This window comes from Pleurodeles waltl, chromosome 6, assembly GCF_031143425.1.
Source record: "Pleurodeles waltl isolate 20211129_DDA chromosome 6, aPleWal1.hap1.20221129, whole genome shotgun sequence".
In the NCBI taxonomy this organism is placed as follows: domain Eukaryota; kingdom Metazoa; phylum Chordata; class Amphibia; order Caudata; family Salamandridae; genus Pleurodeles; species Pleurodeles waltl.
The window spans coordinates 1,611,103,939-1,611,121,666 of record NC_090445.1 but is presented as its reverse complement, the minus strand read 5'-3'; the positions used below and the strand labels follow the sequence as shown (position 1 = coordinate 1,611,121,666).

General features: G+C 48.1%; 1 protein-coding gene across 2 annotated transcripts in view; it reads right to left on the bottom strand.

Annotated features, from left to right (window-relative positions):
• Positions 1 to 17,728, bottom strand: part of LOC138301234 (collagen alpha-1(II) chain-like) — a 1,268,735-nt gene that overhangs the window by 139,223 nt on the left and 1,111,784 nt on the right. For both annotated transcript variants that reach the window (XM_069241494.1, XM_069241495.1), the window contains 2 exons: positions 5,233 to 5,286; positions 4,962 to 4,979 (listed from right to left, as the gene is read on the bottom strand). In XM_069241494.1, the coding sequence (XP_069097595.1) occupies positions 4,962 to 4,979; positions 5,233 to 5,286 (72 nt within the window). The remainder of the gene's footprint in view (positions 1 to 4,961; positions 4,980 to 5,232; positions 5,287 to 17,728) is intronic.

Genomic DNA, 17,728 nt, shown 5'->3' with positions numbered 1-17,728 from the left:
ATTCAGAAGAATAGTAAAAATTGTAATCAATTATTTGACATCAAAACTCACAAAATCCAACTAGTAAAGCAGAGTTATGAATTTTTAAAGTTTTAAGTGTAAAATGGAGCTTAAAATCAAAAAGCGCCAACTGCAGCCATCTGGTCGTGCTAGACCACGACAAAATAAAAAATTAGGGCAAATCAATGGAGCGCAGTTTTAATACACTAAGGCCCTCATTCTGACCCTGGCGGTCAAAGACCGCCAGGGCGGAGGACCGCGGGAGCACCGCCGACAGGCCGGCGGTGCTCCAATGGGGATTCCGACCGCGGCGGTAAAGCCGCGGTCGGACCGGCACCACTGGCGGGCTCCCGCCAGTGTACCGCCGCCCCATTGAATCCTCCACGGCGGCGGAGCTTGCTGCACCGCCGCGGGGATTCCGACCCCCCCTACCGCCATCCAGATCCCGGCGGTCCGACCGCCGGGATCCGGATGGCGGTAGGGGGGGGTCGCGGGGCCCCTGGGGGCCCCTGCAGTGCCCATGCCACTGGCATGGGCATTGCAGGGGCCCCCGTAAGAGGGCCCCTACATGTATTTCACTGTCTGCTGCGCAGACAGTGAAATACGCGACGGGTGCAACTGCACCCGTCGCACAGCTTCCACTCCGCCGGCTCGATTCCGAGCCGGCTTCATCGTGGAAGCCTCTTTCCCGCTCGGCTGGCTGGCGGTCTGAAGGCGACCGCCCGCCAGCCCAGCGGGAAAGTCAGAATTACCGCCGCGGTCTTTCGACCGCAGAACGGTAACCTGACGGCGGGACTTTGGCGGGCGGCCTCCGCCGCCCGCCAAGGTCAGAATGAGGGCCTAAGTGAATTGGCCCCGGTCAGCACAGACTTAGATAATTTTTGAAGAAAAAGTCTCTGAGAAGGCAGAAGTTCAGTAGGGCAAGGCTGCAGGAGTGCCAGAGGAGGGAGCGTCAACATTGGCTAGCCGTGGATTAAAGCTACGGTGAAAAATTCTATCTTCTGACTTAGCCATTGGGATGGAAGTCTAAAATTCCCAACAGGGCGAAGCAAAAGGCTATAGCCGAAGACAGTTCCATGAGCCCTGATACCCCTTTTGAAAAGGACTGCTGAAAAGGATTTGCTGCTGTGGAGAAGAACATATCGGTAGAAGACGCGAATTCAACCCGACCTGTGATGGGCCTAGATTTGATAGGTAAGCAGGTGTGCCCTGATCTCCTCAGTACACCTTTTGGCTAAAATATGTCTGCCCTCAATCTTTGAAACTGGCCATCTGGGCACCCTTATCACCACAACCAAGGGTCCAGGAGTGGTTTGAGACTTCCTGAAGGTTCAGGACTCACTCTGGCTGGGATCAGGAGCCGGTACAAAATGGTGGGAGCCTGTTATGTCCCTGTGACTCTGAACAGGAGGCTAGCAAAACTAGCCCTAGGAGTCACTTCTGAAGTCCTGGGTGCAGTTTAAGATGCAGACTCACATTAAAGCTGACCTCTAAAGGTTCAAGGCTGGCTCTAGAAGCAAAGTAGTCCTTCTAGGAACAGCAGCAGTCTGGTAGAATGCACAACAGGTCACAGAAGCAGGAAGTCCTCTGAGAGTCCCTACGCAGGTCCAACAATGTACTGAGCAGTTGGTCTGAGAGCCCTATTTTATATCCTGATGCCCTGCTCCTAGAAGTTGGTAGAAGTTTCCAGAAGGGTTCTTTGAAATTCCAGGAGTTTCCTGCCTCCTCTTCCCTGGCTCCTAGCTTGCTGCACTGACAATACAGGGTCGTTAAGCCTATTGAGTGGTGTCAAAGCCCAGCCTATTCAGATGTAAGTGGGGCTGTGCTTAGATCCATCCCCCCATCTTGCCAGTGGAAAGGTCATTCAGGACCTGCTCCTCCCACTATTATGTGACTGCCTGGGGGGAATTCACAAAGTCTTGTCTCAACTATCAGTTACACCCAGTCATGTGACCGAAGGCAGACTGCAAGTACAAAGAGCTAAGGGCAGGAAAATGCCAACTTCCTAAAAGTGGCATTTTCAAACTTGTTATGATAAATCGACTTTACCCTTAAATAAGGGTTAACAATACAAGTTCATAAATACCAAACATTAGATATTTACCACCTCTGGTTTTGGAATTACAGCTTATTAAATATGATAAGGAATCCCCAATGCTATCCTATGGGAGGGGTAGGCCTCACTGTAGTGAATCATTAATTTGGGAGTTTTTCACTACTAGGACATGTAAAACTAAAAAAGTACATGTCCTACCTTCTAATTATATAGCACCCTGCCCTTTGGGCTACACACGGCCTACCTTAGGGGTGACGTATATGTAATAAATGGGGAGTTTAAGGCTTGCCAAGAGGAATTAAATGCCAAGTCGACATGGCAGTGGGACACTGCCTTCAGGCTGCAATGGCAGGCATGAGGCACGTCTTGAATTGCTACTTAAGTGAGTGGCACAATAAATAATAATTCTGGGCCAATTTATAAACATACTTATGATTTTTATATAAATTTTAAGACCAAGTACGTTGAAAGATATGAATTTTGGAAGTTTAATAAAAATAGTTTTGTGCGTGATTACGCACCATAGTAATCAATGAGGATAATATTTAAAAATACATATAAAATCACATAGTAGATTTACCAAGTTCTTCTTTTGCAGGTTGGCCAAGGTAATCTGTGGGCACACTGTGCCAGCTGGAGAAGTTCGGTGGCTCCCGGTTCTGGCGGGAGAAGCGCAAACAATTCTCTGGAGCTGGTGCAGCACCACTGCGGGGGACCACTTGGAAAAGCACTGCACAGGTAAGTTTAAAGGTGAATCCTGGGGGTTCCCTTGGAGTCTCGAGGTTGCAAGGGGTGGGGGACCCTTAGGGCACAGCTGATTCTTGGTGCAGGGCACTGGGCAGCCGGGTGTGGAGCGAATCAGTGATCCAAGAGCTGTGCGCAAGGATGCCCTCAGAAGCATGAGGTAAGTCGGGTCAAAGGTCGATTACAGGATAACGGGGCACTCTGGTGGGAGATCCAGGTTGCTTCTGAAGTCCCTCAACAGGGGCTTCCTCCTGGTCCTTTTACAATCCCGGGTGGGCTGTTTTTTGGGATGTCCAAAGCTAGGTGACCAATATCCCTGGTATTGGTGTAGTTCCACCTCTGGAGGGGACAGTGCCACCAAACCTGGCACACTGGCAGGGTTTGTCCTGACAGTGGTTGGTAAGTAGTTTTGTCTGGCTGCGGTATCCTGTTCAGGAGTTAGTGTCCGGTCAGTGAAGTGGACCCCACAGGCTTGTTGGTTTCTTGTGCGGTTAGAGTTGTACCTCCACTCTAGAGGGAGTTCTCTGGCAATCTGTGAAGCCTGGATGTCCTCTGGGGTTCTTTAGAGTTTGTCCAGTTGTCCAGCAGCTCCTCAGTGGTGAATGTTGGGTCCAGGGTGCAGCGGGCAGGGTTTGCCTCCTTTTCTTCGTGGAGCAGGTCCACAGTTCTCGTGCCTTTAGATCTTCTTGTTGCTGGTCTTCTTTTGTCCATCAAATCTGATCCCTTGGTCTAGGGATGCCCATTAAATACTGTATTTAGTGGGTGTTTTAGGAGGAACCTGGTAGTGACCAATGGGTCATCTACCTTAGGGTGGCTACCCCCACTAAGTGAGCACTTCCTGTGGGCAGAGATCACTTCCCTACACCTGATTGGCTATTTTCTTTCCATCCAAGATGGAGGAAAATGAAATGGAGAGGTCACTTTGCATGCAACACCTTAGGGGTGGTGCAGGCTAGGTGGAGCCACTCCTCCTGTCCTTTGTTTGGTTTTCCCACCGTTGCTCCCACCAAAAGTGGGGGGCTGAAAAAGGGGCTGCCATCTGCTGCTAGCAGCAGGTCCGGTGTTTGGGTTTTGAAGCTCACCAGCAGGGCAGTGCACATTCCAGAGGGAGGGGGTGTTAACACTTCCACCCAGGAAGGGCTTTATTCTGAATTCCAGAGAGCAGGAGTTCTCACCCCAGGGGTTCAGAGTTGTGTCTGGAAGTGGCAAGCTGGTTGGGACTGGCCAGCAACCATGTCAGGGTAGGTAGATTTTGCAGGGGGCACCTCTAAGGTGAACCCTGGGTACATTTTATAATAAATCCAAAACTGGTACCCGTTTGGACTTATTATTCTGAATTGTTTGATATCAAACAGCCCAGGGTTCAGAGTGGCTATCATGTAGCTGTGAAACTCGTACTGACCAGTGCCCAGCACATACATTTAAAATGGCTGCTCTGTTCACTCACTATGTCTCAGATTTGGCAAGGACACAGTGGGGCCATATTTCTCAAGCTGATATGCCCTAACATACAGTATAGTTGTACGGATTGTCTAATTTCTGCCTCTTCATTTTTTAAACCATGGCCCTCTTCCCACCACCCTCTGTCCCTGGGAAGATGCTATCCTTGTTTACAAGCAAATGGCTCTGGTTGCATCTGAAGGTTTATACATGATTGAGGTCAAACATTTCCTACCACAGGTCCATCTCTTGAATCACAACCTAAACAATCAACATGAGTGGATTACCTGTCCATAATCGGATATGTCTTTTTGCAACCTGCATTTTGTTTGGTAATTTCTGGTTTGAAATCCTACTGGACTCATTTTTCAATCCATCATTTCAGTATTATTTTCTTACAAATATGCTGGAACTTTGTTGCCTTAGCCCAAACTAAATGGCAGCTAAAATACACAACCACAGGTGTCACCCAAAAAAGTTTAACTTTTGCAAAAGGTATGTTAAATGTCTAAACTATGAGATGAAAGGAGTAAGAATATTACATCAATTCCCAGCACACTCATACTTCAAAAATTGTGTTATTTATAACGGATTTTAAGAGTTATGTTTTTACTCGTAATATTTTAAAAACCTGAATATTTGTTAAATCCACAATAGGCATTCTTGTTTTCAGTATGAAATCTATGTTTTATGCTTCATATGAGTATAAGAAAGTCCTTACCTTTGCACCAAACAAACCCTGCAAGTTAGGGAAAAAATGAATAAAGAACAAAATAAATCAATGTGCTATGCATCAATACAAAATACACAGACTGCATCACACTTCATTAGCAGTAACAGCCAAGTTATAACTAACACCATGCATCAGATGCCTTCATGCTTAAATCAGGTTCTTAAATTGGCTGAACCCCAACACAGGAAGCCCTTTAGACATTTCAGACACAGCCATCCACAGCATAATGTTCTGAGGGACTTTACATAAAAGTACTTACAGGCATCCCAGGCAAGCCTGGCATTCCTGGGGGGCCAGGAAAACCGATATCTCCCTGGAACATTAGAAAATCAATGAAATTAGTATTGGCTGCACCATACACCATACAAATGCATAAAGTAACCCAATACATAGAAGAAAACATTATACAATGACATGACCATAAACGTAGAATGTAGAGTGTGAGCTAAATCCATTTTCGGGGCACAAATATGATAGTTAGAATTACGTTAATAAAATGTCGACCTAATTTTGGCACTTACAATCTGTGATCCTGTTAGATCTCAGTTTCAGGAAGCTCTTTAAATGTTCCAGGCTTTTTGCAGTAAAAACACTTTTCACTGCCATTTACTAGGATAACTAGAGTGGAAGTCAACTTACCCCTGATTAACCTGCAAGTCAGCTTCCTCTTACTTGACATGCAGGCAAGTCAATTTCGAAAACACAGCTTGATTTGTAATGAAACTGATATGCAAAATTTGGCCAAAAAACAATAGAGCATAAACTATTTTCATAAATAACATGCATAACTTTTTGTTGGCAGTAAGTTGGTCCCTCAATTTTTTACTTACCTTTAGTAACGATCTTTCTGGTGGAGTCTAACTACAGATTCCTCACCTTTTGAATTCTTCCTCAGGCCTCAAACTGGATCTGGAAATGTTTCAGCATTTCCATGTGCACCAGCAGGTGGAGCTGACGTCAACGTCATTCTGCGCCCAATGTGACATGTGTGGAAATCTATAGGTGCCACCTATGCCTGCTGACATAAGTTGCTTTCTCGACAGAGATGTGGAGCCAGATTGGTTGTGACCATTGTGAAGATTCCTAATATGGGGAATTTTTATGTGAAGAGGCCAGTTCACGCGATGGGGAGGTGGGAGGGTCGGTGAAGAATCTGTAGTTAAGTAGAGTCTCTATTAGAAAGAATGCTACCAAAGGAAAGTATTTTATTCTGATAGAGACTTCTAACCTCAGATACTTCACTTTTTGAATGGATACGCAAGCAACACCTCCTAGATGGAGGGAGGTGAACTGGCTAAAACCAAAGAGTCTTGAAGGGTAACAGCAGGAAAATTGCACTTCTCAGTAAACCTGGCTGTCGGCAGACAATAGTACCTTGAGAACGTATGGAGTGACGCCTCTGTAACAGCCTGACAAAGGTCTAGAACAGGCACCCAAGACACAATGTAGTGGTAGAAACCTTTGTTCTGGTAGAACAAGAAAAAAGCCCTCAGGGGGCTGCTTTTTTTTTTTACCAGTGTATAGTAGATCTTAATGTGAAGTACAATACAGAGCAAGATGGTCCTTTTCTGCATAGCCTTGCTTTTCTTCAATCCAATGAACTCGATAAAGAGGTAAGCACCCACTAGATGGTCTTTGATATGATTGAAATACAAGAAGCAGGCTCTTTTCAGATCCAACTGGTAAAGTATTTCCTCCTCTTTAGAAGGGTGAGGTGGAGCAAAGAACGCTGGAAGGCTGATGTTCTGAACAAGATGAAATGGAGTCACCTACTTCACAAGGAAGGAAGCTTGAGTTCAGAGACCAACTTGTCCGGGTGAGCCATAGAATAAGGCGGGTTAACAGAAAGAGCATGTGGCTCACTGACCCGCTGCACTGCCGTTATAGCAACAAGAAAGACTGCCATGAGGGTGAGGAGTCTGACAGAACAACAGTGGAGAGGTTCAAAAGACATACACATGAGGAATGTTGAACAAGTTACTTACCTTCGGTAACGCATTATCTGGTAGAGACTCTATCTAGCTGCAAATTCCTTACCTTTAGAATTTCCAGGTGTCAGCTTGGAATACAGAACTTTTGCTGAGCAATACCCTTGCTCATGCCGTAGGGTGGCATCATTCAGATCTGCATAGAGGCATCGCCGGAGCCGCCTGGGACGTCATGGTCACCTATAAAGGCACCATCCAGGCGTGCGTACGTCAGCACGTTTCCAGAAACTTCCATGCCAGAAGCACAGAGCAAAAGAAATAACCAACAGATTTTGTCTTGCGATAAAACTAGGGCCCTGAAAGGGCCAACCCTTAACTCTAGGGAATGAGTCCACAGGGCGGGGAGGCATGGGTGGGTATAAGGAATCTGCAGCTAAATAGTGTCTCTACCAGACAATGCATTACCGAAGGTAAGTAACTTGTTCATCTGATAGAGACTTCTAGCTGAGGATTCCTTACCTTCAGAACAGATACCCAAGCCATAACCTTCTGGTGGTGAGCTGCTGGACAAATTTTCCTCAAACTAAAAAGTCCTGCAGGACTGAACAGGCAAAGTGCCCATCTCTGCGGACCTGACTGTCCAGGCAGTAGTGTTTGGCAAATGTGTGCAGACACACCGACATTGCAGGCTGACTGATGTCCAGGACTAGTACACCTCTTGCTAACGCAGTAACAGCTTTGCCCCTTGTAAAATGAGCCCTGAAGCCCTCAGGAGGCTGCTTTTTGGCCAGAGTGTAGCAGAGTTTTATGCACAGGATGACCCAGTTTGAAATGATTCGTTTCTGCACTGGCCGGCCAGTTGAGATGGGTTCATCACCACAGGAAAGAAAGAGGTATGAGTGTGAAGCACTACCTTGCCTGAAAACATGGTGAGAAACAGAGGTTTTGATGAGAGGCTGCATCTCACTCGCCCTCCTGGCAGATGCTATTGCCACTAAAAAGGCTGTCTTGATGGTGAGCAGCCCGAGGGGACAGTTGGGTAAAGGCTCAAAGGGAGCACACATTAGAAAAGTGAGAACTAAATTTAAGTCCCACTGAGGCATGACAAACGGCATAGGATGATACATATGTAAAGCACTTTAAGGAATCTATTTACAAGAGGAGATTTGAATAATGAACACTGATCGGGCAGCCAAAGAAAAGCCAATAAGGCTGCGAGATAACCCTTGAGAGTCACCAATGCAGAGCCCTGCTGGACAAAGGATAAGACAAAGGGAAGAATGTCAGACAGCGAAGCAGACAGAGGATCAATAGATCTTTCTGTACAATAATATACAAAGGGGGTCATTATGACCCTGGCGGAAGGCGGAGAAGCAGCGGTAAGACCGCCAACAGGCTGGCGGTCTTTTTTTTGTATGATGACCATGGCGGTTACCGCCATGGTCATCCGCCGGTTCTCCGTTCCGCCCGCCGGGCTGGAGACCTGGGTCTCCAGCCCGGCGGCCATCACTATACCGCCGGCGGTATTTTGACCCGGCTTACCGCCATGGATTTCCTGCGGTTTGAACCACCATGAAATCCATGGCGGTAAGCACTATCATCAACATCACATCACCCATACCCACACGACACGCACGCAGGCACCACCTACACACTTACACGCACACACACCGACATACATGCCTACATCCACACACAGTCAGACACGCACACCCACATACAAACATACACGCACACATCCATACAGACATACCCACAGACATACACGCACTCATTCCCAAAACACGCAACACCCCTGCAAGCATACACGCACTCACACACCCCCTCTACATACACTGGCGCACACCCCCATGCACCCACACAACACACAACACCTCCCCACCCCCCTCCCCTAACGGACAATCGACTTACCTGTTCCGTCGATCCTCCGGGAGGGGACGGGAGCCATGGGGGCAGCTCCGCCGACACCACACCGCCAACAGAACACCGCCACTGCGAATCACAGGACGTGATTCGCTGGGCGGTGTTCTGTTGGCATGGCGGTGGAGCAACCTCCACTTCCCCGCCTCCCGCCAGTATGGCTGTTGGTGGCTCTCCGTCCGTAAAAGGACGGAGAGCTGCCAATGGTCATAATAGGCAGAGCGGCAAACCGCCACCACTGGCGGTCTTCAACACGGCGGTCCCTCGGCGATCTTGGAAAAAGACCGCCGAGGTTGTAATGACCACCAAAGTGTTTCCAAATGCAGGGTATACTGTCTTGGTGGAGGGATGCCTGCCTGGCAGAATAACTTTACAGACTTGGGGAAGAAGGTCGAAGGCTGTCAACTGTCACTGTTCAATCTCCACGCATGAAGGCGCAGAATTGACGGGATTGGGTGAAGAACCTTCCCCTGTTGCTGCAACATAAGATCTTCCTGAAGGGGCAGCCTGATCGGAGGAGCCATGCTCATCTTCAGCAGCTCGGGATAGCGTGCCCAGTTTGGAACCACCAGGATTACTTGGGCCCATTCGTTCCTTATCCTCTTGAGAACTCTGGGCAGAAGTGGTATGGGTGGAAATACGTACAGGAGGCCTGAACTCCACTCTCAATTAAAAGAGTCACAGAGCGAGTGGGGCCTTGGAAACTCCAACGCTCAAAACTGCTGACATTGCGCATTCTCTTTGGAAGAGAACAGATCTAACCGAGGTTCTCCCTACTGCTTAAAGAGTTCGTGTGACACCTCTGGATGGAGCTGCTACTTGTGATCCACTAGGCATCGATGGCTGAGTTAGTCCGCCCTGGCGTTCAGAGAAGCTGCCAGGTGTTGAACCACTAGGGTTATGCCCTGATGTTCCAGCCATGTCCAGAAGCACAAGTCCTCTTGAAATAAGGGTCCACGACCCCACACTGCCCTGCTTGTTGCAGTACCACATTGACATTTGGAAGAAGTGCTTTCAACGCCAGTTAGATCACCCGGAACTCCAGTAAGTTGATATGGAGTCCAGATTCCACCAGTGACCAGAGACCTCTGATATCCACCTCTCCCAGATGGCCGCCCCATCCCAGAAGTGACGCATCTGTCAGTAGTGTAAAATCTGGTAGGGGAAGGGAGAGAAGTCTTCCTCTGACCCATCGCGGTTCCTTAAACACCAAAGCAAATCTTTTGCAGTTCCCTCCAAGATCTGAACTGTGTCAGAGAGATTTACCTGATGCTGCGGCCACTGGACTTCAGGTTTCACTGCAGAGCCCTAATATACCATCTGGCATGTTTTACTAACAGGATGCAGGCAGCCATGAGGCCCAGCAGCCTCAGAGTCTGTCTAAAAAAATCAAGGATAGAGGCCGAAACATCGTAATCATAACCTGAATATCCTGAACTCGCTGCTCGGGAGGATAGACCCGAAACTGCACTGTGTCCAGAACAGCTCAGAGGAAAGGGAGCATCTGAGAGGGAGTCAGGTGCAACTCCGCATGTTTATAGTGAACCCCAGCAAATGCAGGAGGTTCGCCATAGTCTGAAGGTGGGTGACAACTGCCTTGGGCGAAGGAGCCTTCAACAGCCAGTCGTCGAGGTAGGGGAAAACTGAAACCCCTAACCTGCACAGATGAGCTGTGACCACGGGCATCACCTTGGTGACACTGGTAAGGCCGAAGGGTAGCACGGTAAACTGAAAGTGGTTGTGGCTACCTTAAACCACAAGTAGCTCCGGTGGGCAGGCAGGAAGGGGATGTGGAAATATGCTTCCTACAAGTCCAATGCTACCATCCAGTCTCCTTGGTCTAGGGCTGAGAAGACCTGAGCCAGAGTAAGCATTTTGAATTTCTCCTTTTTGAGGAAGAGATTTACTTCCCACAAATCCAGAATGGGGTGAAGGCTTTTGTTCTTTTTGGGTATCAGAAAGTAGCAGGAATAACAAACACTGCCTACTTCTGTTATCAGGACCCTTTCTAGGTCTCCTTTGGCCAAGACAGCCGCAACTTCCTCGTGGATCAAAACAAAGTGGTCCTCCATTAGCTGTTCTTTTTGAGGGAGGCATTGGGGGAGAGAAAGACTTTAAAGGGAGGGAATAGCTTTTCTGTATGATTTGCAAGACCCATTTGTCCGATGTTATGGACTGCCAGTGAGGGAGATGAAATTGAATCCTCGCTCCGACTGGACGTACATGGTCTTGCAGAATCACACTAGAAGGGCTTAGATGCTCTAAAGGTGGGGGTCTGGGTGGCGGATGATTTCTGGCCAGACCCTCTGGGTTTGAAGGCACTGTACCATTGTTTCCACAATTGGCACACCCCTGGCACACAACTAAGTCACTTGTAAAAGGTACAGTAGTACCAAGGGGTCTGTGACTAGGGAGGGTCCCTCAGGGGTGCAGCATGTATTGTGCCACTGTAGGAGGCTGGCCCTCTATGTAGTGTGCAAACCTAGGCACACTGTGCTGGGGTCCAGGCAACCACACGTTGGTTTCCAGAGGTAAAAAGTAGACCACCTAATGCTCCAATTTTTAAGGCAGCTGGTCAAGCTGTTAGGCTAATCCAGGAGATGTGCTAAACATTTGTTGTACTTACAAATCCAATCATGCACCACACACACACATCGAATAACTCAAGACCAGAATTTATATAAATACTCCAGACTTTTATACCATTTTTAAGACCAAGATCTTTAAGATACGTTAAGTACTTTTTGAGTTAGGATTTTTCAAAGTTTTAATAAAGTTAGTCTTTCTGTGTGTAATTACGCACCACAGGAATCAATGGAAGGTCACCTAGAAAAAGGCATATAAAATCACACAGGTGAGTTACCACTCTCTTCTTTTGCAGGATGGTTGATGAGGTTGGTGGGTACACCATGCCAGCTGGAGAGTCTCAGGCGCCTCCCGGTTCTGGTGGGAACAGTGCTGTAAAGTCTCTTGGTACAGGCACAGGGCCACTTGGAGAGGCCACCTAGAAAAGGAGCTGGTTTGCACACTTAAAGGTGGTGCTTCAGGGTCCCTTTGGGCTGTTGAGGTGGTAAGGGGTTGGGAACCCGGAGAGCACAGCTGGTTCCTTGTTGCAGGGCTTCTGGGTGCAGGACGAGTTGGAGATCCAGGAGCTGTGCGCAACAGAGTCCTTTGAAGCCGGAGGTGAGTCTCTTTGAGGGCTGCTTACAGGACAACCGGGGCACTCTGGTGGGAGGTCCAGGGTGTTCCTGAAGTCCCTTGACTTGGGTTTCCTCCTGATCCATTTTCAGCTCCAAGGGAGCCGGTTTTCTGGTTGTCCGACATCAGCTGACCAGTACTCAGGGGTTTGGCGTAACTCGGCCATTAGAGGGCATAGTGCCACTACACTTGGCACACTTATAGGTTGCATCCGGGCTGTCGTTGGTGTTTCATCGGGTCTGGCTGTGACTTCCATTTGCAGAGATATCAGCTGGTCAGTGAAATGACCCTCACTGGCTTGTGAGTGCCTCCACTCAGAAAGAAGATCTGGGGCGATTTGTGAAGCCTGGAGGTCCCCTGGGTTTCTTGGACTCAGTCCAGTGTCCAGCTCCTCTGTAGCAGCAATTTAAGGTCCTGGGTCCAGAGGCAGGGTTTGGCACCTTTTCCTGAGGCAGCAGGTCCACAGTACTCTTGCTTTGGATCTTCTTTGCTGCTGGTCTTCTTTGTCCTTTCAAATCTGATTTCTTGGTCTAGGGGAGCCCACTAAATACTGCATTTAGTGGGTTTTTTAAGGGGAACCTGGTAGTGTCCGATGGGACACTTACCCTTGGGTGGCTACACCCACTACAGTGACCACTTCCTGTGGGAAGGGTCACTACCCTAAACATCTTTGGGTATTTTCCTGCCATCCAACACAGAGGAAAATGGAATGGAGGGTCCACTTCTCCTGCAAGCCCCTCTGGGTGGTGCACGCTCAGTGAGACTCCTCCTCCTACCCTTTGTGTGGTTTCCTGCCCTTGCCCCCTCCAAAGGTGGGGGTTTGCAAAGAGGGAGACCATCTGCTTCTAGCAGCAGGCCTGGGGATCAAGTTTTAAGGGCGGTAGTCCTTTGAAGCTCACTGCCAGGGCTGAGGGAGGGGGGTGTTAGCACCACCCAGGAAGGGCAGTGCTTTACGAACTAGAGAGACAGGGCTCTCCCCCAGGGGTTGTGCATTGGCTGTCTGGATGTGGCAGGCTAGCAGAAACCAGTCAGCAACCATGCCAGGATAGTTTGCTTTTGCAGGTGGCACGTCTAAGGTGACCCCTGGGTACATTTTATAATAAATCCAGTACTGGTACCAGTTTCGATTTATCATTCTGAGTTCTTTGATACCAAACACCCCAGGGTTCAGAGTGGCCATCATGTAGCTGGGAAACTCGATGTTTGACCAGTGTCCAGTACATGCATTAAAATGGCTGCTCGGTTCACTCACTAAGTCCCAGGTTTGGCAAGGAGACAGTGGGGGCATATTGCTCATGCAACTATGCCCTCACATATAGTATGGAGCACCTTGTCTTAGGGCTACAAGGCCTGCCAGGGGGGTGACTTGCCCGTAGTAAATGAAGTGTATGGTGGACAGGGCACACAGACTGTGTGCCATGTTGAGTTTACGTTTTAGGTTTGCACCAGGACACAGCCTGCAATGGCAGTGCTGGGTGCATCTGGATGTATGGCCCTAGAGGGTGGCACAATCGGTGCTGCTGCCCTCAGGGGTCTACCCTTAGTACCTCATGACCTGGGTACCTAAGTACCTTTTACTAGGGACTTATAGTGCTAGCTAAAGGTATATTCAATTACCTTGACAACGTTTTAGGGACAGAACACTAGCACTGGGAACCTGGTTAGCAGGATCCCAGTTCACTCCAGTCCAAGTTGCATTCAGAAACCAGGCAAAAAGTGTGTGTGGGGGGGTACTACAACAAGGTGCCAGTTTCCCACAGCCACCCTAAGGGACCCCTTATCAAGAACATTCACACTGCCATTGCAGATTGTGTGTGCTGGTGGTGAGTAAAAGGTAATGTCGACATAGCATGCATCTCAGGGTGCCATGCCCACCAACCACTGCCAGTGGCATAGATAAGTCACCCCTCTAGCAGGCCTTACAGCCCTAAGGCAGAAGGAGCACAATACCACAGATGAGGGCAAAGCTGCATGAGTATTATGCCCCTATAGTGTCTAAGTCCATTCTTAGACATTGTATTTGTAGTGTGGCCATATTAAGTAAAGCTCCATAATGGCTTCACTGAAGGCTGGGAAGTTTGGTATCAAACTTCTCATTACAATAAACCAAAACTGATTCCAGTGTTGGATTTATTGTACAATTCAGCCAGAGGGCATCTTAGAGATGCCACCTGTATTTTAACCAACACTTTAGTGTAAGTCTGACCAGTATGTGCCAGCCTGCCACTAAAAGACAATTTTCTGACCCCATGAGGTGAGGGCCTTTCTGCCCTCTGGAGTTAGAAACAAAGCCTCCTCTGGGTGAAGGTACAGGAACCACAACACTTGGCAGTGGGCCTCAAAGGCTCAGGCCTCTTGTTACAGCGCCCCAGGGTACTCAAGCTAGTGGAGATACCCGCCTCCCAGATAAAGCCCCACTTTTCGCGGCAAGTCCAGCGGGAAAATTAGGTAAAACAGGGAGGTAATTGTTGGTACCACTGTGCTGAATACTAACGTTGGACCTTTTTTTTTTTATTTTTTTTTTTCAAGGCAAGGATCGCACGTTTCACATTACATTTACAGATCATCATTTACAAGCCATCATTTAGGGATGGGGAATAACGAATAAAATACATTCAGCATAATTAATCCGATACAAAATCGCTTTATCTCATAGACTAATCTCTTCCACCCATTTACCCATTTAGTCAATGGTGCCCAAATTCGTTCCCACCAGCGCCTCTTCTTGTAACCTTTAAGTCTATATAGACTCAGCTCAATACTGTGAAACGCTAATAATCTTGACCTCCAAGTTTCAAAGTTCGGGGGGTCTTTTTTGATCCAATCCAAGCTTATACATAATTGGAGTATTGCCATAGCCATATACAGAAAAAAACTTTTTTTTTTTTTTATAACATGCCCCTTATTTTCCAGCGGGTCCATCACACCTAACAGTACTAGAGTCGGTGTGAGTTTCACCCTTCCTTCAATTACATCAATGAGAAACAGTTCTACTTCACACAGCAGCAATTTTAGCCTAGGGCATGTATAGAACATATACAATATCTCAGCTTCTGGCCCCTCACACCGGTTGCATTTCCCATCAGATCCTCCCCATTTGCTCAATTTTGCTGGTGTGTAGTACAAATCAAATACCGTCTTATAGTGCTGCGTTTTCAAACTAGCCGAAAGAAGGGTTTTTTTCTGCGAGCTCCAATGATTCCACCAGCCACACCCCCTCTTTATCCACTCGGTTAACCCATCTATCATTCTGTAGCACAAAATCATCCTGTTGAGCATCTATTAACAGATTATATAATGTGCCTATCTTCTTCCTGCGGCATATAGTCTCTATTAATGATACCTTATCCATTGAAGGCATATCCTGTTTATGGCAGTGGAGAAAGTCTCAAGTTTGTAAAAAATTTAAAAAATGGTTCCTTGGTAAGCCATGATGTGTCTATGGCTCCGGAAAAGACTTACACACAGAATTTGCATATAGATCCCCAATCCTCACTATCCCTTGATGTCGCCAAATAGCTAAAATAGGTTCCCTATTCTTCTAAAACTAGAAAAAGGGAGGACTGAAGAGCACAATGGAGTTTACAGGGTGATCTTACTCATCCCAGTCCATCCTTTTAGCTGCAACCAAACCTTGTATACAGCTTGTAGAGTTTGAAATCTCACTCTTAAAATAGCTGGGTTCCACAAATTTCGACAGCCAGCCTTTTGCCCCAGAGCCCAGCACCATTTCATACAGGGAGGGATGCTCTACTTGCGTACCCTCCCTTACACCACCAGTTATCAATACATCCATCTGTTGAAGGCAGCAGGCATAGTAATATAACGTAAAGTTGGGAACTGCACAGCCGCCTCGACATTTTGGAAGAGTCATATATTTCATAGCTCTTCTGGGCTTGGCATAGCCCCACAAGAAATTGCTGCCAATTGTCTATTGTAGGAAGTTGGCTCTGTATGTGCTATTTCAAAGTAAGGAATAGCATGCACAGAGTCCAAGGGTTCCCCTTAGAGGTAAAATAGTGGTAAAAAGAGATAATACTAATGCTCTATTTTGTGGTAGTGTGGTCGAGCAGTAGGCTTATCCAAGGAGTAGTGTTAAGCATTTGTTGTACATACACATAGACAATAAATGAGGTACACACACTCAGAGACAAATCCAGCCAATAGGTTTTGTATAGAAAAATATATTTTCTTAGTTTATTTTAAGAACCACAGGTTCAAATTTAACATGTAATATCTTGTTTGAAAGGTATTGCAGGTAAGTACATTAGGAACTTTGAATCATTTCAATTGCATGTATACTTTTCAAGTTATTCACAAATAGCTATTTTAAAAGTGGACACAGTGCAATTTTCACAGTTCCTGGGGGAGGTAAGTTTTTGTTAGTTTTACCAGGTAAGTAAGACACTTACAGGGTTCGGTTATTGGTCCAAGGTAGCCCACCGTTGGGGGTTCAAAGCAACCCCAAAGTTACCACACCAGCAGCTCAGGGCCGGTCAGGTGCAGAGTTCAAAGTGGTGCCCAAAACGCATAGGCTTCAATGGAGAGAAGGGGGTGCCCCGGTTCCAGTCTGCCAGCAGGTAAGTACCCGCGTCTTCGGAGGGCAGACCAGGGGGGTTTTGTAGGGCACCGGGGGGGACACAAGCCCACACAGAAATTTCACCCTCAGCGGCGCGGGGGCGGCCGGGTGCAGTGTTAGAACAAGCGTCGGGTTCGCAATGGAAGTCAATGAGAGATCAAGGGATCTCTTCAGCGCTGCAGGCAGGCAAGGGGGGGGCTTCCTCGGGGAAACCTCCACTTGGGCAAGGGAGAGGGACTCCTGGGGGTCACTTCTGCAGTGAAAGTCCGGTCCTTCAGGTCCTGGGGGCTGCGGGTGCAGGGTCTTTTCCAGGCGTCGGGACTTAGGTTTCAGAGAGTCGCGGTCAGGGGAAGCCTCGGGATTCCCTCTGCAGGCGGCGCTGTGGGGGCTCAGGGGGGACAGGTTTTGGTACTCACAGTCGTAGAGTAGTCCGGGGGTCCTCCCTGAGGTGTTGGTTCTCCACCAGCCGAGTCGGGGTCGCCGGGTGCAGTGTTGCAAGTCTCACGCTTCTTGCGGGGAGATTGCAGGGTTCTTTAAAGCTGCTCCTTTGGATAAAGTTGCAGTCTTTTTGGAGCAGGTCCGCTGTCCTCGGGAGTTTCTTGTCGTCGTCGAAGCAGGGCAGTCCTCAGAGGATTCAGAGGTCGCTGGTCCCTTTGGAAGGCGTCGCTGGAGCAGAGTTCTTTGGAAGGCAGGAGACAGGCCGGTGAGTTTCTGGAGCCAAGGCAGTTGTCTTCTGGTCTTCCTCTGCAGGGGTTTTCAGCTAGGCAGTCCTTCTTCTTGTTGTTGCAGGAATCTAGTTTCTAGGTTCAGGGAGAGCCCTTAAATACTAAATTTAAGGGCGTGTTTAGGTCTGGGGGGTTAGTAGCCAATGGCTACTAGCCCTGAGGGTGAGTACACCCTCTTTGTGCCTCCTCCCAAGGGGAGGGGGTCACATCCCTAATCCTATTGGGGGAATCCTCCATCTGCAAGATGGAGGATTTCTAAAAGTTAGAGTCACTTCAGCTCAGGACACCTTAGGGGCTGTCCTGACTGGCCAGTGACTCCTCCTTGTTTTTCTCATTATCTCTCCTGGACTTGCCGCCAAAAGTGGGGGCTGGGTCCAGGGGGCGGGCATCTCCACTAGCTGGAGA